Consider the following 26193-nt stretch of genomic DNA (forward strand, 5'->3'; position numbering starts at 1 on the left):
CTTGTGCATGCCAAGCAACAAAAGGGGAAAAGGATGAGAGATTATGGAAGAGGGGAAGAAGGATGAGCACCATCCTTCCTTGCATTATTATCAGTGTCGACGTAGATATAGAGCGACACTTTTGTTACTTCACATTTGCATCGACACTGACATAGTTGTCGTGCGGCACCGACGTAGATGTAGAGTGTCGACATTTGCGTTGTTCTCTTCCTCCTCTATCTTTGTCTCACATTTCACATTCGCTCTCCTTCCTTATCCTTCTCCTCCCTCCAAGAAGTTCATAGCGTTTTTACTAATCACCAACCACCCACAATCTCATTACCATCAAAAATATAATTGAGATTTTAAAATTATCTTTTTATCGATCGTTAAAATTATATTTTTATCAATTATTTTCGTATTATTTTTGTATATGCTGTCACGTGTTATATTTTTATGGATCGTATTGAAATAAATGAAGTTAAATATTTTATTTACATATTATAATATAAATTTTTTAAGTTTAAAGATCAGGATAGTTTTTAATTAGCCCTCTTTACTGTACATCTACAATATGACGCTAATCTTACAAGTATTTGTGATTAAGGACTAATATTATGCTAATCTAACTTTTGGTATTTCCAATCTTTATTTTGCCCATACTAGTAAGAAAAGGGTCTCTCCGACTCGGAGCTCGATTTCTCTATTGAACGACCGACTTCCATTTTTAGCGCTGCCCTTTCTATTTCTCTCGTTGCCACCACAGTGCACAGACAACACCGATGGCTCCTCCCCGAGAAGAGGAAGGCTCGAGAGCAACTGAGGAAAAGGAAAGCGAAAATTATGTTGAAGAAGAAGCAGGAGGAGACGACGAGGACGAAGCACAAGAAGATGCTCCTTCCCACCTTCCCCTCGCCCCTTGCTCGGAGGTAGCCTAATATTGAAAGACCAAATAATTTTTCTTGTCCCTCTTTGCTTCTACTCGTAAAAAACTTGATGATTGTCTGATTAGGTCGAGTCGTAAACCTGCTTGTTGACACTATTTCTCGGCAACCTGGTGTCTAATCTGGACTTTCGCTTCCTGGAGCATCTGCTGAAAAACCAATGCTCTCTTTCACACATAAACTCGATCATTTATGCTTCTTTTAGTATATAGATTTTTTCTTTTTATGTTTCAAGTACTTTTGATACATCTCTCGGTAAGTGGCAAATACTGGTGTTGCATGGAACAACACTTGTCGTGATTAAAGGATGGTTGTTGCAATCATGAATATTTTCCAAGTAACGAGTCTTAAAAATTAGTAACCGAATAAATGTTTAAGCTGTATGTATATTTGTGCGGTATGAGTATTATTCTTAAAATGTCTGAGATTAATAATGAGATTTACATTTCAGAGCAACTCATGTAGCAACCGGAAAAAGATTAAGTAGAAGCTATAGATCATTCGGAGCTAAGAAAACAGAGCAGGGAGAAATCAGAAGAGTAAAATTGGAGAAGTAATGTCAATGAAGAATAAAATAAAGAGAGAATGCCAACCAAGCTATTAGAAAGCAAATATTTGGGGATAATAATAGAGGGGTGAGAATAAGAATAGAGGAAGAAGCTTACCAGCGCAACTCATTGTCCCCTCACAGTCTCTCAGTTTGTCCAACTTTTACACTAATTTATACATTTTCGAATAGAATCCTTTGATAATTCATATTGTTATCATTTTTGTTGTTTTGGATGGGATGCAGAAAGGGGTTGTTAAGGCCTTATTGACTAGATATTGGCCAAATAGTTGTTAGAATAATTAGGATTTGTTGAAAGGGTGGCATGTGAAGTTCAACTTGAAGCGCGTACTCAAAGGTTTAAAATCTTGGTTTGGTGTTGATCCGGTTGGCGACTGAACTAGTATGTTTCTGATGTAGCGACACTTGTTGTTTCGGTTTGGTAATGTTTGGACTAGAGAGAAAGGAGGAGGAAGAAGAGCAGGGGGGAGATAGAGATTGGGCAGTAAGCTCAGTCCCAACCAGTTATGGGCGTGACTAATGATCTGCATACCAATTCATGGTCGGACAGATAATTGCCAACCTGTACCAATGCTATCCTTGGTTTTCAATACCTTGGGTATAAGTATGAAATATAAATAACTCTACTTGGTTGTCAAATAAGATTAGATGCAATTGGCTTGCTCTAATTAATAAAGGAATCTTTGGTTCGAAGGGTGATGCATCCATGACTTGTACAATGAAAATGATCTTCTTCGTGAAGTTTTGCTCCTCGTCCTACTTTATTTTTGAGCTTTGTGCTTCCTTAATATCCCCAGCTACGCTTCCAATCCTGTTGACTTTCTAGAATTCATATTTTTACATGATTTGTGATGTTACGACATGGACATCATGCAGATATTTGTGCAGAGTCTGAATACTGATTCAATAGTCAGCTGTTATTCTATGCATTACCTTTTTTCTCTTTTAGGTATAACCTCTTTTAACTTATAGTTAGCCTCCTTAAATACTACAGATTAGTACTTAATGACAAGTCTTGTTAATGAATCATGGATGCCAGTACAGATAGTTTTGATTTTGTTGAAGCTTTATGTTGAGAAGTCTAAATTGACTTTATTAAGATTTTTTGTTGTATCACTTGTATGCAGCCTCCATTTTCTAGATACAGAATCTAACATACTTGAAGTAGTACTATCTGAAGTTGTAATTGCTAGAGAGTTTTCATCATTTTCATTTAAGAGCTCCCTCTGTATAAAAGAGTATGATGATGATGTTTATTGTCAATAGTGATCTAAAAGCTCAGATTTTCTGATGGTTTTTTTATTTATGTAGATACTAGATATACCAACAACTGTTGACCCCAGCTATATCATCTCTCTTATACGGAGACTTCTGCCACATAATTCGAGGGAAGGGACTCAATCTCAAGTGGCAGGTAATCAACTAAAGAATAAGTATGCTTTCTGGAACAGAAATGTGTGAATCTAATTGTCTTCATTAATAAAAAAACCGTGGTGCATAATTACTTTTAAAAAGATCTTTTACATGGCTTTTCACAACAAAAAGAACCATAGTTTTGAGAAGAATGTTGATGATTATAGTATTTAACAGAAAATTCTGCTACATCTGTGATGGGTTGTGAGATGAAGCGGGAACTCAGAAATGAAGAAAGAAATGATGTTTTAGATGATAGACAATCATTAACCGAAGACACAAAAGATCCTTGGGAAGACTGTGGTTGTGTACTTTGGGATCTCGCCGCTAGTAAATCTAATGCTGAACTAATGGTATATTCTAAGACTTAATATTTCATTATTTCTTTTCTAACTCAAACTACTGGTAGCAGTTAAAAGTTAAAACATAAATAAAGAAGTCACTGGGCTTAGTTCCTGTTCTTACGCTTAAATGTTCATTATAAAGAACTTTCTGTCCTTTGTATGGAAGGCTTATAATTTTATCTATGCTATTAACATGTGAAATATGGATGATTTTTTTTTATTATTCAGGTATTCAACTTTTGATATTGATACCTGATGGTTCTGCCAATCATTTTGTCAGTTACACCAAATGCTTGGAATTGAATACAATTTTTTTGGTTTGTTGATGACAATTGGTGGTTAGGATCCTACTAGTATAAACAGTTAAGGTGTTCTACTTTGGCTGACTTAAATTAGTTTAGTTGATACAATTTGCTCAAACAGGTCTGTTTGTTGGGAGTCCACCAAAAACTAAAGCTGGTTTAGTTTTGAGACACATGGCAAAATTGTGTTTGGTTCTTGTGAGATTAAGGATGTATATACCAATCCAACATTGGTTTCTATAGCAGACTGGTGTGGTATCAGTATAACAAGATGTACTGCCAATTCTCACTCGAAAATAAATTAAAAATGAATATGCAAGGATTAAGTTTTCAGTTATACTGGTTGATATGGGCCAGTTCATATCAGTCCAACCAAGGACCAATACTGGTTGATATAGATTGGTATATTATCTGGTATACCAGTCTTGTACCAGTTTAACTGATTAACAAAATTTATATTGAATGAGATTTAAATTTTTGTCAAGCAGTGCCCAAGTATATGTATTATTATTAGTTCCTTATCAAAATGGTAAATACCAATAATACATATTGATCCATCTGGTTTTTAAACCATGGTTGCTACATTCAAGTTTTCGAAGTTTGTTTTTTTTTTGGTCATCTCAAGCGTATTAAGATACTGGTTGGATTGAAATGTATAGATTAGTACCGACTGGTCTAGCCAAGCATTAGAATAGGGTCATACAACTCATTATCGTTTGGTATGCCATTAATTTTCCTTTTCTTATTATTGTTTCTAGAAACAGTAATGGTACAAGTTGGAATACTGTTTGATGCCTATGGTTGCAATCCTATAGGCTGTTGAAAATTGAAACTAGTGTAGGAGCAGCTTTTAAAACATTAATTTGGTATAAAATATTTGCATGCACATGGAAAGTGTTGGCAAAATGTTTGATCCTTGTAAAATATGTACAAGAAGAGAGTACTAGTAAATAGTAATATATTGGAATCTATGGTATGTTTACACAAATACAGAGCATTTGCAAACAAGATGCAAACACGTCGACGTATCAAGTTATAAACATGGTTTGCATTATCGGTCTGTACCAATGTATCGACCAGCTGTTGATACGATATGTATCGAGCTATACCAAGTGTATTTACACATGGTACACTAGGGTATATCGATGTACTACCCATATCAATCCTCTGTCATATTGATACGTACCACCCGTACCAAGTAGTATGCTTCGATACGTCAAACCTTGGTTATAAAGTAAAAAATGACTACACAAACATGACAATAATACATTTTGTATTTTCTGTGAATTGTTATAATTCATATGTAGTATAATACAGATAGCTACAAGCATCGTGTATGTATAATTCATATGCGCATAAAGACCGTTCTGATAAATTAGAAACATTAATAATAATCCAAATATGAAATAAAATTTTGAGGATTAAACTAAATGTCCTACTTAGATTCATATTTTCAAGATTCAACTTTTCTTCAAGCCTTATTTCTCTAATTAGCTATATGTATTGGGAGTTATTGAATGATAGTCAGTGTCTGACACAAAAAGGGCTAGTATTTTGAAGTGTCTATGCTTCATAAATTGGCATGCTATGTATGTCCCAAAAGACATGAATCAACATGGTTTCATGGACTCTAGTCTACTCTAAACCTGTGTAACATGCATCTTTGTCATGCTTGTCCTTTGGATCAATAACTTTCCAGCATGAATCAACACAGACTAATACTTAAATCTATGGTTATTTACTTGTTTAGGCCCTTATTGTGCAATTGTAAATTGTTTAGCTTTATTTTGTTCCTTTTGAGAACTTAAAGTGAAGTATTTTAATTTATTAGTTAGTCATGGTACTTTATACACTATCCCATATCCATGCCCAAAAAGGAACAAAATCTCATAAACCCAATATTTTGAAAATCCATGACAAAGATTTTTCGTGCATTTTGCTAATGTAGATAGTTGATATCTGTATGTTTGAGAAACAAAACAAAGTGAAGTAACTTTTTTGTGATGTTTTTGATAGGATATGACATTACTATTAGGCCTTTCTGTAATTTTAGCAGTAAAGGTCTTCAAAGGAAGAACAAGGTAGAAGAGAGATTTGTTGATGAATAAACTCTTACTAAACTAATTGCATAAAAGAAATAATGTCTTCAAGCATGGCTTTTAGTCTTTGTGAGCTCTCAATATAAATATATAGAAAAAAGTAAATCCTGTCATCCCAAGCATTCCTACTAAAATTAGAGCCTAGAACTCTCAAAGTATAAGTCCTGATAATAACTTATTTGACCTACACAAGATGCATATTGGAACTCCTTGAAACCATAAAATTAGAAGAGGACACCAAGGACTTCGTAAAATAACTACTGAACTAATGGACAAAATCTATCTGAAAATGATAGAATAATGAAAAAATCTATCATATCACTACTAAAATTTGATGAGGAGGTTCGTTCAATCCTCACCTTTCCTAACTTAATTAGGACTCTTGAGGAAGGATAGCTTCCCTCCTATTTCAACTAGGTTTTAGCTGTCGACTCTCTTTTGAAGTTAGAGAGGCAGCCTGCAAATTGCTATATGAGCTGGAAAAGATTCATATTGTGCTAATTTTGGCCCTTTTGCATATAATTTTGCTGGATTCATGTGTCGAAGGGCTGCACCAAGCTGTCTTGAGCTGAATTGGTCTAGAAGACTAATTTACAGATGATAGGCCATGGCCCTGCCTCAAGTTGATGGGAGTGGGTTGTTGGCCGCATGGTAAATCTTTAAAAATTTGTCTCTCATTCGATTATTAACCATCCATAAGCCACTTTTAAGTCCACTGATTAACAAGTGGACATAGATGTGGATTTTCCAATGTCCAAACTTTTCTTACCCCTATTATAGATGCTTGGTTGAGGTGATGAACATAACCTTGGAAATAGATTTCTAGGATGAGCCTGAACATGGATGTTGGATGGATCACGTGAGGAAAAGCATTTTTCATCTTTATTTGATTGAGGAGCCCGCAATGAATTGGAAGGATGCCTCAAGCACATAAAAACAAGGATTTTAATTTCGAATGATATCGCCCGAACCGGGTGGTACATACCGGTCCACCAACAGACCGGTACGTGGACCGCCCGCTACCGAGCAGTACCGTCGATTGGGGCTGTTTCCGCCTCGTTACCATCCGAAATCGGTCAGTGATAGTCAATTTTGACTGTTGCCGCCCACTACCGGGCGGTATTAGCCGAGGGAGAAGAAAAGGGAGAGCCTAGAGATCCGGCGTCGTTGTCCCTCGACGATCCCGATCCATCGCCACCCTCCCTCACCGGAGCATATGAGATGTTGCCTCCTCCTCGTCTGAGGCGATGAGGCATCGGCGTCGTCGACGACTTCTCCTGATCCGCGCGGGGAGAAGAAATTGAGCAGAAGAAACGAGGCAATGTCGCCCCCTTTTTTATTTTTTAACTTTTTGTTATATATATATATATATATATATATATATATATATATCGAGCGATATGCCAGAACGTACTGCTCAGTATACTCGTATCGTACTATATCGAGTTGAGCTCGATACTCCGATATGGTACAAATTTACGAACCTTGCATAAAAGTAGGTTCTTTGTGATTAAGTTCACAAGCATGCATTTATATCGTTGATATATCTTTTTGAGGTTTTTTATAGACGTCACTTCTAATTTAACTGATTCGTTAGATGCATTCTATTTCTAGTGAAAATTATAAGTTGTCTCTGACTCTGTTGATTGATTGTTTTTTAAACTTTTCTTAGTTCTTTTTTACGTTTGAAGGAAATATATTGTGGTTCTTGTTGGTTTTAGGTTTAGTAACTTTAGTTAACTATTTTAAATGAATAAGGTTATTCATGTGTTATAATTTGTAATTAACAAAATGCAGGTGAACAATTTAATACTTGAAGTGCTACTCACCAATCTTCATGTAACTGATTCTTTCCGGGTGGTGGTAAGATGCTGAAGTTATTGAAGCTGTTTGTTATATACATAAATTATGGGAATATATAAATAGTTGTTGCATCGGATGGTTCTGAAGCATGAGTTGAAGCACCATGTACTATGTTTACTGCACTGTATAATTCTATGTTAGTGAACATGGGGCATGATACAGAGGTGCATATCTCTTTATCATGCATTCCAAATTGCTGTATATAACATGGACTGGTAACCACAATTGCACAAGCATCGACCTATCTTCTAACAATGTGCCATTCCATGTGCCATCAGCACTTAAAAAGAGATGAAAGCGTAGATCTTGTCTTAAAAATTACTCTTTTTTTAGTACATGGATAATCAGATTGTCTAAATGGCTGTTCTTAATTAGATAATCTTGGACATATCTGGTTACCTACAAACTTTTCAATATATGCCACTTAGGATCTAGCATCGAGCATCATATGGTGTATTTGAGATTTAAAAAATCTTCCTTAGAGATTGCAGTATAAGCTTCTGCAACTCGTACAACTTTCTAATTTTCTCCTATGGAAATAGGAGATGGTAGAAGTGATGAGGAGAAATTTGCACCTAACAGAGTTGATTCTTGTTTATTTTAAAATTGAATTACATATCACAAGATTTAAATTTCCCCATAAATCTTTTGTATGATTGCTTTGTAGAGCATTGAATATGTAATTATCTGCAGGAAATTTGCCTGGGAATCATTGGAAACTTAGCCTGCCATGAAAACCTAAGCAATGCAATAGTTTCTACAAATGGTTTGGTTGAAACAATTGTTGACCAGTTGTTTCGAGATGATTCTGCCTGCCTTTCTGAAGCATTCAGGTATTGGATTATAATTATACCAGTAAAATTTCTACAAATGAGAAGAATTACTTTTAGAATATATGGTATCAGGCGTTGAAACAAAATTTCCTGATTGATATGTTGGGAAAGCAAAACTAGGTGAAGAAAAGGTGCCACGACTATTAATTTTAGAATGTATCACAGTAATTTTCTTCATTTTGAGGAACTTTTACTCTATGCAGGTATTTGCCTTTCTCCTGACAGTATGTTTGGGATTTTCAAGTTCATTTCTCTTTTGACATTTATATCTATGTTACCTTATTTATCATTACTGACATTTTATTTGCTTAATGGTGAACTGTTAAAACATGAAATAACCGATATAATTAGCTCTAAATCCATGATGCACTGAAGGCATTAAACATATCTAATGTTAGTGTCTATTACAGGTTGTTAGCAGTGAGTCTCCAGACTAGCAATTTTATCTCTTTCGCTGAAGCCTTGCAACCTGAACAAATTCTTTCACGTATACTCTGGATAATTGGGAACACACTGAATTCTACCTTGCTAGAAAAGGTACTGATGTATTTGATTAAGCTCTATAGATATTAAGATTAATGCCATGAAATTCATCTTATTGTTGACAACCTTGGACTTTGGTAATTGTTTTTATAATTTCTGTCATAATACTAAATTTCTTGGACTTTCTAGGGCGTCATTTCACTTTTTTTACTTTGGTGTCTAAAACTACAAATCCATTTGTAAAGGCTATTGCATGTGAATACTATTCTTATTTGTATTATATTCACATGCAACTCGATGCTGAGGCTCTAGAGTTCATCATATCATTTTACTTACTGTCCAATATACTATAACAGAATTTGTGGTTTATGTTTGTGTGCTTGATATTAAGGAAATATTTTGAGAAATATCTATTCTAGAGGCAAACTAGGCAACAGTGAGAATGAATACTAGTTTTTTCTTCCATTAACTTAGTAACTCTCTTGGGGTGGGAGGCTGTATGTTAGAATGGGGGACACCATGCTCTAGTAGTAAGGACCTTGGGCTATATAAGCTTGCTTCTCCAATAACCTTGTTCTCCTTCATGTGTGTGTTGTCTATGCATATTTGTTTTATATAAAATTGATAAGCAGTAGGATCTAGATCAACCATATCAGGAACTCTCCAACTTCTAAATCATTTGATAAATACCCCTAGCCCAGACTGCCTCATGCTTACGGTCATTCCAACAGAGAAGGGTTAGCCAATTACCTCATGCTAGAACTCCTATCCAAGCCTTGTGCATCAGTGGAAGCGGTCCGCACTCATAATCAATAATCGACTGAATTCAGTTGGCCACTGCCACTACGGTTGCCCCTGTCATACTCATACCATAAGTTGCTCTGTCTATGTCTCATCACTTCATTTTAAATGTGCCGATGCTCCATGGGACCATGTATGCTGGCTGCAAGATCAGGATTGACATCATCATCGCGACCCTTGTACTCATCGTATGTATGTGACTCTAAAACATGCCTATCAAATTCCTTCCAATGTTCATTCTTCTGCATTCATAGTGTTCGCCGATATCAAATTTTGCTATGAAGGCCCTTCTGATATCTTGAGGTATCTTTTTGCAAATTTGTATGATGTAGACACAATGAATACTTGTCAGTGATGGTGGTACTTGTCCATGCGACAGGTTTTCTGCCATGCTAAATCATTACTTTACTATGTTGAGGACATTTTCCTACAAAAGAGTTATCAACATATAATCAAGTCCGTAAGTTCTTGGTGGCACCAAAATTAATGCTAGATTCGTTTGGATCAAGGCATTCAAATATAGGCTAGATCCAGCCATCTAGGAATATCAAGGCTACATCCGCAAAGATTGATCATCGATTTGAATGGATGAAGCCTGCATAGTTTTAAGTTAAATGTTTGTGTACTGAGGCTAGATTTTCGTGGATCTAGCCTTGATCCATTCAGATCTAGCCTTTTAAAACAACTATGGTTTGAGGAGCTTAAGAATTATTAAAATGGTTAATTGAAGGTATCATTTGGAGAGCTCAAGAATTCTTAAATATAGTCATGGCCTTTGCATCGAGATATCTTGTGTTCACCCGAGTATTTGTGGTCTATTGCAAGTTGATGCATTTATTGCACTGCTACTAAGGACAATAAGGTGCCATCAAGCATGAACTACAGGCTTGGTTACTATTAGGTTTGAGGTAGCAAGAAACTGCAGATGACATATTTGCCTCCAGAACTTCTTGTGCCTGGTGTAAACATTTGCACTTAAGAATACCTGGTGTTGATAACACTATTTTGCTATCAACAACACCTTCCAAAATTTGGCCACTGGGAGGTTCAAGGTGGTATACCACCTCTTTATGAAGGTCAGGAATCATCCCTCACTAGATGTTGACAAGCAAATCTTTCTCAGACCATCACAAGGGCAGGTTCAAAAGGTGCTCAAAGTGTGGCTAGATTCTTGATCCATCTTGTTCTCCAGCAAACTAGGTCTAATAAATGATCCTCAACTATTTGAATTCATCGCCTGGAGGCACCCTGGTATAAAGAAATATCTCCATTCGATATCATACTTTATCTAGAGTTCTATATGAGTTATTTGAGCTGTTCATTTGAAGCAGATTTGTCTACATTATTGAGATATTCTTGGATTTCTAGTTTCTATAAACTCCTAAGTCATCAACCTTCTACTACATTTAAGAGAGCTTAACATTTACTTTGCTAGCTAATATGACGTCCAAAATAATGAAATGAAAGCCAAAGATCATTGTGTATCATACTCATTTGGTGCTATCTCCATTAAAGTATTCTGTTGTATCATAGTTATCCATGCTAAGTAGTTTGATAATGCATTCTTAGGACCACATGTTGTTCCTTGTTAAATTTTAAATGAAATAAATTGGAGATTAAGTAAATTGGATAAAAAAATAGTAGAGATTAAAAGGAAATAGAATAGCAGTTTTAAGAACGTGGTTCGCATTACTGTCCGTTCCAGTGTATCGACCAACTATCGGTACGGTACGTACCAAGCTATATCGAGCGTACCGACACATGGTACACTGGGATGTATTGATATACCGCCCATACCTGTCCTCTATCGGACCGGTATGTACCGCCCGTATTGAGCGGTATGATTTGGTACGTCAAACCTTGGTTAAGAAGTCTATGTTATTACATAATTTTAAACTGAAACAGTTGTCTTGTTTCATCTTTCATTTTCTAAGTCTATTTAAGCATTTAGTTAGAAATACAAGACATGCATTTTCTATGAATTTACTTGGTGCTACGTGTTCTTCTAGTACAGATTCATGACATATCCTTTAACTCCCTGATGTCTTTTACTAATGACAGAGCATTGATTTTTTGTTGGCTATAATTTATAATCAAGAAGTGAGAGTTATTCTTCTTCAGCCTTTGGTGAAGCTGGGTTTGCCAAATCTTATTGTGAGTCTGTTGGCATCTGAAACCAACAAATCAACAGAAGTGAACCAACCAGAAAGGTTCCACTAAATTACCTCAACTTTTATTTGTTCAGTCTTGTCGCCAAATCCCTTGATTAAAAGTGTGCAGTCTTTTTCATTTCTGTTTCATGTTTGGAGCTGTTATTTTTTGTTGCTTCAATTTTCTATATCATATTTGGTATCTCTACTATTTACCTCTTGTATTTGTGTTTTGTCATTTTCTTGATCTTTTCCAGAAATCAAATACATAAAATAAGCACCATTTAGCCTGATTTCTTGCAAGTATGTCTAATGGCTTTTCTTTGGGATTGCAGAAAAATTAGAATGTATGCATAATTTATAATTTATAGTAAATATGTGGAAGACACTTTATGACAAACCGAGATTAATGTGTATGCATGTTTGTTCTGTGATATTAGAGATTTAGAGGGAAATATTAGCTACCAAGTTAGGGCATTAAACATGCATTCTGGTTCAGGAACATGTAGCATTACTTAAATACGTTTAGAGGTAGACACTTTACAAAATATAGATGAGCTTCGATGCCAATAGGTACAGGATTCTAGGTTCTAGTGGTGTTCAGCTTACTCTCAGTTACATCTTGAACAAGGCCAAGGAGCAACAAACAATAAAGTGTAAACTTTGGCATTTGGGTGAAGAAATAAACCTGCTGGCCAGAGTGGGTTTTAAACTAGTCAATTTTTGGAGAAATTCTAAAACATGTTTGGTTATGAATATCATTTTTTCAAGGAAAGGGTTTGCAATACCTGTCATATTGGTCGGTACTGACCGATGTTACTGGTAATATCTTGTGTTAACCCATATAAATATATAAATTGTTATTAGGCTCTTAGCTCTTAGTTATTTTGAGGAAAAGAATAACGTTTCTTTTTCTCTGATCCCAAATTCTCATCCTCTTCTCATCTTGTTCGACATCAGTTAGTTCCTTCAGGAAAGAAGACAATGCCATATTAGTTCATGAGGGACTAGAAGATTTAGGTATAGATAAAGGGACAGAAAATTTAAGTGGATCAAACAAAAAGAAGGCAAGGCTTGTGGGGCTCCATCATGGTCTTCGTTTGGTTAAATGTAGGTACAGAAGATATGAATAATTTCATGTCAGAACCCCATCTAAATGAGACATACCAGCCAGTACAGTTTGGCATGCTTGGTGTCATCCATGTTTTCTAAGTACTAATGCTTATGATTTTTTTTGGATATGATTCAGTAGCTAGAAAAATCATGAGATGACTGTGCCAAGGCTCGTCATACCACAGCATACCGCCTGGTACAGGTGGTACAAATCGATCCGATAGAGGACTGGCATGGGTGATACATATTAGTCTGTCGGTATGTCCCATGTATCATATGTCGGTATGTCGATATGTACCATACCAATAGCTGGTCGGTATGCCAGTACGGATTGATAAGGTGAACCATGGACTGTACTATGTTTTTTATTGCACCAATCTACTTTTATTGGAGCTGATTCATTTCATGTAGTAAGATGCTACAATAGCATATATTTGTTGGCTTTGGTAAGGTCCAATATTGCATTCATAATCAGATCATTTAAGGGGTTCTAATTTTACTTTATGTACAATTTGAACACATATAACTTGTCAGCCTACAAAGTTACTGAACATAACATAGGGGCTGTTTCTTTTTTATCAGACAGGTTCCTCCATGTGCAAACTGTGTATTGCGCTTTTGATACTGAACCCTGTACCACTCGTTGGTTAGATTTTTATGATATGCCATTGGCATCCTTTATACTGGTAGTCACCAGTTGGTACTGGTTAAGAAAAATTATGCCAGACTTATCTTTCACTTGCAGTTGAAGCTGTGAGTGTTAGCCCTTATTGGGCATTAGTAGGAAAGGTGGCTGGAGAGAACCCATGGCCAGCCAGATTCCATGGGCAATGGTGGCAGTAGGGAGGTGGCAGTGGAAAGGGAAAGAGTTAAGGTTTCAAAAAGCAAGGTTCATATTTTGTCAGATAAGTAGCTTTTTGACTGTTCTGATTGAAACAGGTGATATCTAAGCTTTTTTGGTGTGTTTTACTATATATAGCCCTAAACTGGGTGGTTTTCATTATGGTCTCCTAGCTGAATGTTACATACTGCTTGATATGAGTGGTATACTGTGATTTTGCAATCCCTCATTCATACATATTAAAGGAAAATAATCCAGTGGTGCAGGATAATGATTAGCAGAAATGTAGTCAAGCTGATCAGATAAAGGGCTAATTACAGATTATCCTCTGTAATTAATTACCCTTAGCATATCGGTTCTTATACTTTTAAAAATTATATTAAGATCGCTATACTTATGAAAGTGAAATATTTAGCCTTGTTGCTCCAACAAAATCTCTTTTTTTAACCCTATGAAATTACCTTTATAACCCTGTATAGGGATCTTAATATTTCACTTTTGTAAGTATAGAAATCCCAATATAACTTTTGAAAATGTAGGGATCGGAATGTTAAGGATAGCTAATTATATGAGATAATCTGTAATTAGCTCTCAGATAAAAGATGCTATTGAAACAGAGAGGAAGAAAACTTTTGAAGAAGCTAATGTAACATGCTGACACTGTATGATAAGTATGACGAGAAGGAGGTTAATAGAGTATATTTAGGAGAAACAAATTGAAGTTAAGAATTTCTTGCCTGTGTGGGAGTAGGTGCATCTAAAAATACATGCACAGCTATAAAAAAAAAAAAAAGGTTATCTTATGATCCTCATCTGATGCTGCATTTCTGATCCTGATAACCTTGTTCAGTGCTAAGTCGGATTTCTTTTCTTTGTGTTCTTTTTAGACAGTGTTCATATCACCATATTTTATTAGCTTTCAGTTAGTAGTATATTCTATCATGACATTATAGAACTAATATTTGGTACACATGGAAACACTTATTTGTTGTGATCATCTCAGGTTCTTTATTGTTGATCTAATTCTTCGATTAGTTGAAGCACTTTCTACAGCAGATAATTATTCAGATGTGATATCTTCAAATGGTGACCTTTTTCGTCTTGTTTGTGAAGTGGTTAAGCTGCCTGATAAGTTTGAGGTTTGCATGTTGCTTGACGATTATATATCATTGGATTTTGGACTACTGAAACAATGCATTCTCATACATTGCACCAATTACAATGATCAACATCCACTGCATTAAAAGGTTATGTACATGTTGCTCTTATACTCATAACATCTCTCCTACTGTAGGCATACTTTCTGTGCAATGCTGCATTGTACTGCTAATGCAAAAGAGCCACAGCAAATTTATATAATTGATTCTTGCTATTTTCTGAAACTAAGGGTCGATTTTACCTTATGAGTTTACACGAAAATTCAACCAACTTAAAAGCTCATCATTTTGTTTTTATCTTCTTATTCAGAGTAGAAATAGTATAGTAACCAGACCAAGACAACAAAATGCCTTTTGGCAGTATACTTTCATGCATGATGAAGGCATCTGTTGAGTCATGCCACTTTAGCTTGTACTTAATCTCTTTTATCATGATCAATTTATTATTTATCAAATAAAGAAGTACAAGATGTTAAATAAAAATCAACAACTAACATGCATTATCGTAAACTGGTAAAATGACCAGCAGTCTTTGGATGACCATCTCAAACTACAAGATGTCGCTTGTATATTTTGTTCTCTTGAATATTTTATTCTTTTGTGTCGAATGTAGAAGTTGTAGGCAATAAGCATGAAAATCTTGACAACTTAATATCGGTAGTTATTGTACAAAATCAAATTGACAATTTCGAAATATATCTCTTTTTTTATATAAGACAGATTAGTTATAGTCTTAGTTGAGTCTAATTTGGACTTGTAAAGTTAGATCATCATTTTTAATTTTTTTTATTGGTTATCACTTGTTAAAGCAGAATTTGGTTGTCCGACATGTGGCGGAGATTTAAAGCCAACCTTGGTTTGAGTCCGAGCCTATCACAATCTTGAGTCTCTCCTACAAAATTTGCATTGGGAGTGTGCTCGAGAAAGGCCCTTCCGATGCAAAGGATTCGATCAAATGTTGAATCTATAAGACATAACTAGTCTTTAGAAAGCCTTGGAGGAATACCTGGGAGCTCTTTTATAGTGTTATATGCTATCGTTGGTTGAGGTCAACAGTTATGTGCACTGTTCAGTCATGAATGGGGTCGTGGAGTTATATGTTGTGCCGAACTCGACGGATACGAAGCAAAGACTACACAACTCAGCTTTCCGTTGATGTTATGTGGCTAACCACATAGAGTTTAGTCAATCACCTTGCTAGCACCACACTGTCTGTATCATAGATTCTGGCCCTATGTAATACGTAGGCCGAATGGGGTTGGCATGTCAGCTAGGTGGAGATGATGTGTCGACATGGTTTCAGTTACGTGGAGCTGACGACTATAGTCCACGTGTCATATTACTCAAAACTTTGGATTGGGTTGACATGTGAATTAAAATTAAAGTGCAAGACATTACAAATTAAAAAGGAATGGATAATTTAACAAATACCTATTTGATGAAGATGCATTAAAGGAAATAGATACATAGTTCGAACTCATAACATGCTTTGCAATCATGATAGAATTTTTTATTAGGTTACAACTAATTCCAAAAGCTTAAGCTGTTAGGAAAAGGTTTAGTTTTTTTTATCTATACTTGCCACTCTAATGACATTTAGATCTAGGTTTAGGTTTTTTTTTATTGTTTGGATTTTCGTCCAGATTTTCATCATTATTTTTCTTGGTTATTTAAGAGTCTTATTTTGAGTGAGACTGATGTTGGAGTCATAACATGAGTATATTATTGTTTAGTACAGGTGTTCATTCAAATAAGTTTTTTTTTTCCATGAGTCTTCTTAATTTACTTGGAGTTAAGTGAAGTCTACAAAATGAGCCTAATTAAAGAGGTGTTATATGATGAGATGATCATCAAAGTTGTGTTTTTGTTTAGGCCTGTTTGCCATGATTGTATCTTCTTCTTGCCTATCTTGCATCTCTCTCTTCCTAAACACCTAAGCACACTTTCTTCCTGTTATGATAAAATAGAAATATTGCAATCATGATAAAAGAAACAGCTAAATGTTGATATCTTGAGAAAAAAATTTATGCTAATTACCATTTCTTACAACAGGTTGCTAGCTTGTGCGTTTCTGCTGTTATCATAATTGCAAATACCTTAGCAGATGAGCAGCATTTGATATTGGGCATTCTGAATGGTATGTGATTCTTCCACTGTAAAGCCTGTTTGGAATACTGTTATGGCATCAGAACGACTTATACAGTGTTTTTCCTGCTAGATTTTCAATTTTTGCAGGGCCTATTTGATGTTTTACCTTTTGTTTCCGATGATTCACAAGCTCGAAATGCATTCTGGTGCATCCTAGCTAGGTTGTTCCAACAAGTTGATGAGAATGTTAGCACCACATCGAATCTGCACCAATTTGTATTGCTTTTGTTGGACAAATCTTTCCTTATTGAAGAAGACCTTGATAGCCATCTGGTGGACAATCCAGCAGATAATTTGAGTTCCTGTGTTGTGGAGGGAAAATCGAATGCAGTGACTACCTGCGTATCCTTTACAGCAACGTAAAAATTTTGTACTACAAAGCATAGGACATTGCAGGGAACTTTTTTTTTTTTATCAATTAAATCATTTGAACAATAACAAGTTTCTATTTAAACTGGCAAATTTAATATATATGCTTGATTTATTTGGCTGGCTCTGAAATTTCCTGTTAACCTTGACCCTCATCACAGCTTAAGAGAATTGCCCGTATTCTTGAGAAATGGAACAAAGATGGAGCTGCTAATTTGGAGAAAGATGATTCTTGGGATGGAAACCATGGTAGTAAAGCTCGGAAGTTGCTTAGTTACTGTCTCAAATACTCTTCCTAGGCGCTACCTCTAATGTCAGATCAACTTGAGATGATTAGCTCCTTTTATTTTGTGGATTTTCTGCCTTCAATTTTCTTGATGGGCAATTGATAGATATTTTTTCTTAATTATTTGAGTTTCGTGTAGGTGATCTTTTTACCTTATATGAAAAATTCCTTTTTATGCTTATGTACGGTGCCATTATTTAATGTTCTGTGCTAAGTACCGCAGAATGGATAAGTATTTTGTAATGTATTGACTCTTGGATTGCAATGGTCTACAGGATGATGTTTTTTCTTGATGACCAACCTAACCTCATAATGATGAAAGGTGAAAGTGAAAAGAATTCAAATGTATTTAGGTTTACTAGAGAGAGGAGTTCACCTTACAATTTGCTTTCTAGTTGGAAGTCGATTTATCTTTTTCTTCAACTTAATTGGGCATAAATTCTCCAATACGACATAAATGGATTATATTATGTAAGTTACTTTCAATCGGGATCAGTGGCAAAATTTGTAGCTAAAAAATTATATCGATTTGATTTTGAAGAATTAAATTATTATGGATTTGATTTTATTTTTTTCAACGTTACTTTTTCTGTGCATCAAACAGATTATTTTCGACTTGTATTTGTGAGCCATAATTCGTGGGCCATTGATGGGTGCCTACGACTCCTCGTGATCATCCCCTCCATCATCGAGTTGGACGGTCGACATTGGCAGCGCTTCACCAATTTGCGGTCCCCACATCGGGGAAGGGCCCCTACGGCCGAAGTGCCACCATCATCATCATCCGCAGCAGCAGCATCATCATCATCACCACCATCACGCGTCTCCCGTGTCCTGCAATTCATCAGCCCAAATCAGCGGCCGCGATCATCGCTGCTCCTCCCCATCCCCTTCCAAACCCACATCTAGGGCTCTAGTTAGGGTTTCATCCGCTTGCCGTACTTCGCCGGCCGCCGCCGCCGCGGTTACCCTCGGCCGCCCACCTTCTCCAGTCGCGATGTCGTCGAACGCGAACCCTGAGGACCTCGGCATGTACGGCCACGACAACGCGGCCGCCGACGCCAGCGGCGGCCAAGGAGCCATAGAGGGCGCCACCGGTGGGGAGAAAATGGGCGTGTCCCTTATCCCGACGTCGGATCAGGATCATCTCGCGGAGGCTATGGATGCAGCGGCGCCGCTGATGAGTGTAACCTCGAACCAGCTCACGCTGTTGTTCCAGGGCGAAGTGTACGTCTTCGACTCTGTCTCGCCCGAGAAGGTTTGTTCCAATTACTCCATTTTTGTCACTTTGGAGGAATCTGTGCTAAATTTGGTTAAAGGTGGCCTTTTCACATTTTAGTGGAATTGCACGCGTCTGGCTGCACCATTTTAAGTCACATCTGTTTGACGCCTATGATTCATTCACGAGAATGGTCGAAATCCGACATTTTTTTTTTAAATTGAAACGCGCATTTGTTTCTTTTTTGGGTTCTAACAAATTGGTGATATATCAAGTCAGTGATTTAATTGATGGATGACTTGTTCTGAACATTCTTTAATATGTTGGACTTTCCATTTGATAATGCTGACTTTTGGATGTCATTTGTGGCTACGTTGTGGCTAATCAAACGACTCCTGATGTTTGTTAAGGTAGGATGCACCTTTTATTGATGATGGTAGTGTTTATTAAATTGATCAGATTTTTATTTCGCCTACTAGCAGGTTTATTTTGGGAATAGCAGTATTCTTGATTTTGAGAAAGGGTGCTATTTTCAAATTCATTGAATATTTGAATAATCTGCCAGTGTGTTTTCACTGATCATGATGAAGCATTTACAATGTTTGTGAGAATTGACATTATTGTGGGAAAAAAAATGTTTTTGTATGTTAGACATTGTTTTCCGTCGACCATAATTTTCATGGAAATTCCTAGATGGGAAATTCCATCTAGGACATTAGGTTCTTGTAGACTGAAATAAGATTAATTTCTACTATAATTATTTGTGTATGATATCTGATCTCAGTGGTATGACCTGGATTTCTCTCTTTGATGTTTTTTCTGTGGGTCTAATTCTGTGGAATATAAACAAACTTATAATATGGAGTTTTGCTGTGGGATTTCTGTCCCAATATGTTAATTTCTAATCTAGGGTTGTTCTGTTTGTAATTCATAACTTGTCAATCATATATACTAATTATGTCATCCATGTGTAATACCATTTGCTTATCAAATTATTTTACATTTTCATTTAACATAATAAGAATCTGAGCTTTCCTGATTGGATGCTAATGTTGCAGGTGCAAGCTGTGCTGTTACTGCTGGGAGGATGTGAAGTACCTACTGGCGCAGCTGGCATGACATTATCCGGTCAGCAGGATGATAGGGTAGTCCTGCATCTTTCCTCTAGTCTAGATCATCTTGAAGGCAATTCTGTTTCTGTACACTGGTTTCTAACTGCATATTTAAACAGGGTTATGATGATTTACTTCATCGAACAAATATTCCTGCAAAAAGGATTGCTTCGTTGATAAGGTTTCGCGAGAAGCGTAAAGAAAGGAATTTTGATAAGAAAATCCGGTATAATGTCCGCAAAGAGGTTGCCCTCAGGTATTGAGGTCCGGTTGTGATTTTAATATGAATTATTTTTTTTTCTGTTAGCTATCAAATATAATGAGTTGCAAATGTCATCCAGTTTTTTTGGTTCAGTTTTATTCTGTTTGTCATATCAAGTCACATTGATCTCTGTTAGTGTTTTCTTTGTTGTAAAGCAGTGAATATTGTTTTATACTTTGATATCCTCTCTTTTGTTTGCATCATCCTATTTCTTATGTTGAGGAGAACAAGAAAGGTGGATTTTATGAAGCAAGACAATAATTTTTTAAAAGTTAACTTCTCTTTGTGGTGGGTGTTTATGAAGAAAGACACAACTGTTGATCAGACCTCACGCTGGTCCGATCAATAGTTGTACCTTTAGTGTGAACTCTAGCACTGAGGTTCTATCAGAAGAGCTCTTTAGGGAGGTAGGGCTGGATTCTGGGAAACCAATGATGCCTTGACCATCTGAATTGCTGTACCATCAAGTATGGTTCAATGCTTCTCTTTGGAAATGTTCTCAAAATTATCTTATATTTCATTTTTGTTCAAGCTGTATCCTATTGTTGATTTCAGTGCGTTTATTACTCCAACAATTTGGAACAAATGTGGTGCCATCATCCTTTGCATTCTGATCTCATAGTCATTGCTGGACATGCATATTGTTGTCCTTTGCTGTTCTTTTGCTATCTGCACATATTAAAGTTTATCCTTTCTAGGGCGCTGTTAGCATAATCTAGGTCTTTTCACAGATTTGATATCAGTTTTTCATAAGGTGCTATCTGCAGGCATGAATTAATTCCATGAGTAAGAGTTTAAAGGATATTGAAGAACACACATATGACTGTTTGACTTGAACTGCAGACTGAATTTTGATGAGGTCATTATTTTTAAGAAAATACCTATAAAGCATTTTAAAAAATAATAAAAAAATCTCTGGAAAAGTATGATAGAACCAGTATAATTTTGTTTTTATTTGGTTTTGGCATATTGCTATTTTATTGCTCTTAGATTTACCAAGGAATTTGATTTCTCACGTACTGTTGTATTCCCAATTTCTGCATGAATGGCTTTTTCATTAGAGTTGGAGTATGATTTCATCAACATTATTCAATTAAAATCTTAATTTGCTTAATATGCATGTTTGAATGAAATATGTGTATTTTATAATGTATCAAACTGATATAGCCATACCAAATATAGTAGTTTAGCATGATATGTATACATATTACAGAACATTGACAAGTTAAAACTTTCATAATCTGTAAAATACTAGCCCTCTGGAATGCTCAGGAGTCTTTTTCTATCAATTGGCATTGTGATCATATTTGTGACTGAAAGGTGTATTTGTTCGTGATACACGTATTTTCAACAGAACCTGTTTATTTTTATGATCGTGGACATTCTGGCCATGCCTCTGTTTGATTATTCCTTAATTGTTTTCTTAACACTGCTTGAAGTCTTTCTAAATGCATAATGGCTTGACAGGATGCAGCGCCGAAAAGGGCAGTTTGCAGGGAAGGCTATTACCCAGGAAGGAGCATTGGCCTCTTCAAGCGGTGATCCTCTTCAAAGCTCAATCCAAGAAGATCCTCCTAGGGAATCAAAGTGAGTTGCATATCACTTTTATCTGTTATCATGATTTTGCAGAATTCTCTCCTCTTAAATACTAAAAATAATCAATGTGCCACTGTGTCATATCAATTGCTCTAAACTTTTAAGTTGTCTTTTCAGATGTCAAAATTGTGGAATTAGTGAAAAAATGACACCAGCAATGCGGCGTGGACCTGCTGGACCAAGGTCACTTTGCAATGCTTGCGGACTAATGTGGGCAAACAAGGTCTAGTTAAAAGCTAATTTGATCTATTTATTGATATTTTTGTAGTCTTCATCTTATAAAAGTAATATCTCTCTAAGATTTCTTTAAATCACTATTCTGCCCGCACATGTGCTGGATGTGCTTTTTTTCATAAAAATATGGATATATAAATGTGCTTGTGTATTACTCTTAAAAAGCATGTCACATTACAAGGGAATGTTTTATACTATGAGTCACCAAAAGTTTATAGGGAACTATTGTTTCATGTATATAGATATTACTTTATTTGGTTGAGTTTTGGGAAAAGAAGGATTCCTTTATTGTGTACTATTGCCTAAGCATTGGATCGAAGTAGTATGCCAACGCAAGCAGTCTACCGGGCTGTGTTTACCAGGGGAAGAGAAGGAAAAAATAAGAGAGATAAGGAAGAGGTGGTGGGGTTGGTACGGTGGACATAGGTATTGGCAGTAAGCCGAAAACCAATGGTGTAGTAAGCTTGCTGGGCATAAGCCTGGCTTTAGATTGGGCCAACTGAATTTGCTTGGTCAGCATACCGATCAGCTGTTAGACTGGGAAAACTAGACTGTACCAATTGGTATGGTTGAGATTTTAATCCATGCTGCTCTGTATCAGTAGTCTCTGATCCCAACCTCCTAGTCTCTTATCCAACTAGTATGCACTGCTGTCAGTATTTGTTTGGTTCGTCCTTGTTGAGAACTATTTGTATCATACCTTATTGCTAACATGCAGTTAAATAACAAAATATCATGCCCTAATGTTTCTCTAGTTTTGTATTAACCATATCTATACTTTATTATCTGGTATATAGTAATCCAACTAGGCTCCAGTATTGTTACCAGGTCATAATTTTAAACCTCAATTGACACTCCATCAAAGTTCAAAATGATATTGCATGACAATACTAATAATTATGTGGAATTTCTTCAAATATGTAAATGATGTTGCATGTGCCTTTTTGAGGGATAGGACATCTAAAGGTTACCCAAGTTCATTACATTTAAAAGAGTGTGACTGTGTGAGAAACTTTTTAGTACCGCGTAGATGTCCTTTGATGGACTGACTCAGTGATGCCTATGTGGACAGTCCAGTGGCTGGCACTGACAAAGGAAAAAGATGCGATCGAATACAATATGAAATCTGAGAATTACCAGAAATATAATCACAGAAAGATGAGTAAGGTCACTGTGTGCATTTTTTTTTCGAATCATCTTCTGTTGTGTATCAGATCCATTGTGAACCTTTGGTGGACTGAGTTGGTGATGCCTATTTGGGTGGGTCTAGTGGCTGGTACCAACTAGGACAAAGAAGTGAATGAATACATTAAGAACTCAGAGAATAACAAGAACATGGAAATATGAATGAGGTCACTGTGTACATTCTTTCTCCATCTTCTTCTGCTCCACCCAGAGTTCTTGCTTCCTTGTGTGTTCATCTTTGCCTCTTTCAGTTGTGGAAGTTGGGAGTCTTGATTGTGAAAGATAGGATTGAGATGACGAATCTTTAGCTTGAAGGGTTTGAAGTCCTAAACCGTGGACTAGTTCTAGCGTTGAATCTATCCAATGCATCTAAACAGATTTTGGATGAAAGTTGCCCGAGGCTTGGTTTTATATTAATTTTTTGAAGGGTTTTAAGGTCTATAGTATGAAAGAAAGAATACTGCTCGATTTGGACAATTTGCATCTTGGTCCCCTCTTGACCTATATGTACTGCTTGGATGAAGCTGCAGGGATTGGTTCTTATGTGTGTGTTAAGAATGTATGTATCATTCTTTATTTGCATGCATATTGAAGCTCAGAACCATAATTTTCAAGTAAATGGAAAGTTCTGAAATCTGTATAACTTAATCTGCTCCTTTATTCCACTGAGCTACCACATAAGGTGAAATTTAGAATGTCTTTAACTCTTTATTCACGTGTCCATGATTTCCATCCATAATCTTTCTCTATGATCAAATGAAGCAAAGGCACCTCAAAGTGTTCCAGTGTTGGTGTCAGATGACAGCACTTGTTGGATGCTTTGTGACGCATGTTGGTCACTAAAAAAAACATGTCAACGTACATGTGCATTGTTAAACATGATATTTGTTTAGGTAATGTCATCCTTCCCATAAGACCTTTGAACATACCCATTAGTGGAAACATATATTTTTGGGATTTGACTTACTATGACATCTTTTTATTAATTTTGAATGCATTACCTAATTTATAGATCTGCCGTTCATAAATCATCTAGGGCAACCTGGTGTACAAGGCTCTTGCCAATGCAGGTTATAGACAGGGCCAACTTATGTAGCATTACCTTTATAAACAAAGAATTTATTTCCATGACTCAAACCTTAATCATAAGTTGTCTGGCTTGTTTTAATATCTTTGTATATAAAACTGTTGCAACTCAACTTGGTAATATTACCCTTGCATTTAAATAAGCTATTTATGGTTCAAATGTTTCATCATAAATTGTCTGGGTTGTTCAAAATATTTTTGCATATAAAGCTGTAGCAAGGTTGATAGTGAAGAAAATAATGCAACACGGTAGCCCAAATCTATTCTCTAATAGGTTTTATTGTATGCCGGGCAGAAAATATGTAAAACAAACTAACAAAAGATACAAAGATTAGATGGAAATGCATGAAGCTAAAAGACCATGGATGGCAGTATTAAATTGGCTAGAGAAAAGGCGATTATGTAGTTAATCAATTTCGTGTTGTATCTGTTGGACATATATATGTACCATGTTTACTATGCTATTATTACCATAATGCAAATATCAAGTAATTTTGAACATGGATTTACTACATTTAAGATGACTTTTGGGTTCAAAGTTATGAGAATATTTTTTTTCATAATATTGAGTCCACTTCATTTTGTTTTTGCAGGGTACTCTAAGAAGTCCTTCAAGGGCCAAAATAGGTACTCCTAGCACTGCCAACCCAAGTGAGCATGTATGATCTTGTTAGAATTGTGCAGCTAAAACATGAAGCTGCTTAATGGTAAATTATAGATTATCTGTCGGCCTTTTCCTATCTCTATAGGGTCAAGCAATTGACTCGGAATTGATTAGCGACAACAAATTACATGTCCATACACCCAGCAATCATGATGCTATTGTGTCCAACTCTGAGATGTGAGTTTGGAGAAATGTTGTGGTAGCCACTCTACGATAACGAACATCAACTGACTTTTGCTTCTGTTTATCCTGTCCAGAGTCGGGGACGGTACGACGGCAGATGTACAGCAGGCAGACACAGTAGGACTGAAGACTGAATTGCGAGAAGTATAAATGTGTTGAATAACAAAATTGACGGCCTACTCTGCGAGTCTGTAGGTATGTTTTGACCTTATAATCGATGATATAGGAGGCTGCGCATGCATGCAGATTAGTAGTGCACGTGGGATGTATTACCTGTCACCGGTGAGTCTGTTTTGGAAGGTCCGGCAGTTTAACGGCATCCATATCGTGCATTGTTCGATTGTTCCATATGAACTCCAATCTTGATGTGTGTAGTTATGAGTTTTTTCGAATCTAGAAGTTCTTCATGCCATAGAGATGAGCTGGAAACACTTTCCCTTTATAATATTGCTCTGATTACTTGTGGTGAATGCAGGATGTTGGTCGATTGATCTCTCAGCTCTTCGTATCCAGATTCATAAAGTATGCGAATTATCAAACTTATATTATGAATCAAGATAAAATATAAGATTAATTAATTGAATATCGATCCTTTGTCTTCCTGACGAAATCGTTTCCATTTCATATAATATTTTAAGTTCCTCTGTTGACTAACATCTATGACTAAAATTATTTTTAAATTAATTAATATGCTTATCAATTAAATTAATCGACATCTTTAAAATTTTATCGAAATAAGGGAATCTAATATAAAAGTTTTTAAGATAAATTTTAGAACTATAAAGTATTTTAATTTCGTTTTCGTCATTTTTTTTTGAAAAAATAATAATATAATAGGATCATAAAGTATGCAACCAAACAAATCGAGGGTGGATCCCCTGAACTTGCCCCGAACAATCCTAGACAGCTTTTATGTTGCTGCATGTACGGAATTATGTCTTTTGACACGCATATGGCAT

The 26193-nt window shown here is 36.0% G+C and overlaps 2 protein-coding genes across 6 annotated transcripts; both read left to right on the plus strand.

Moving 5' to 3' along the window:
* The first annotated feature begins 658 nt into the window (after positions 1–658).
* On the plus strand, positions 659–17874 carry LOC135639819 (uncharacterized). 2 transcript variants are annotated; one of them, XM_065153756.1, is made up of 11 exons: positions 659–908; positions 2803–2905; positions 3082–3257; positions 7447–7512; positions 8206–8345; positions 8756–8882; positions 11691–11839; positions 14737–14872; positions 16943–17027; positions 17109–17380; positions 17569–17874. In XM_065153756.1, exons 1-11 carry the CDS (start codon positions 762–764, stop codon positions 17704–17706), a joined length of 1539 nt encoding a protein of 512 aa, XP_065009828.1. In that variant the 5' UTR covers positions 659–761; the 3' UTR covers positions 17707–17874. The 2 variants fall into 2 exon arrangements, with proteins under 2 accessions (XP_065009828.1, XP_065009829.1); XM_065153757.1 differs by lacking the exon at positions 17569–17874 and having other exon boundaries at positions 17126–17263.
* Positions 17875–18449: 575 nt separating this feature from the next.
* LOC135640131 (GATA transcription factor 18-like) lies at positions 18450–25704 on the plus strand. 4 transcript variants are annotated; one of them, XR_010497176.1, is made up of 8 exons: positions 18451–18951; positions 19971–20057; positions 20144–20280; positions 21754–21873; positions 22000–22105; positions 24981–25038; positions 25137–25228; positions 25309–25704. XR_010497176.1 is itself a non-coding variant. In XM_065154283.1 (8 exons), the coding sequence occupies exons 1-8, from the start codon at positions 18691–18693 to the stop codon at positions 25382–25384; spliced, it is 945 nt and encodes a 314-aa protein (XP_065010355.1). In that variant the 5' UTR covers positions 18460–18690; the 3' UTR covers positions 25385–25704. The 4 variants fall into 4 exon arrangements, 3 of the variants coding, with proteins under 3 accessions (XP_065010356.1, XP_065010357.1, XP_065010355.1); XM_065154283.1 differs by having other exon boundaries at positions 18460–18951; positions 24981–25046; XM_065154284.1 differs by lacking the exon at positions 25137–25228 and having other exon boundaries at positions 18450–18951; positions 24981–25014.
* Positions 25705–26193: the final 489 nt, after the last annotated feature.

Source organism: Musa acuminata, chromosome BXJ3-6 (assembly GCF_036884655.1).
Source record: "Musa acuminata AAA Group cultivar baxijiao chromosome BXJ3-6, Cavendish_Baxijiao_AAA, whole genome shotgun sequence".
Classification (NCBI taxonomy): Eukaryota; Viridiplantae; Streptophyta; class Magnoliopsida; order Zingiberales; family Musaceae; genus Musa; species Musa acuminata.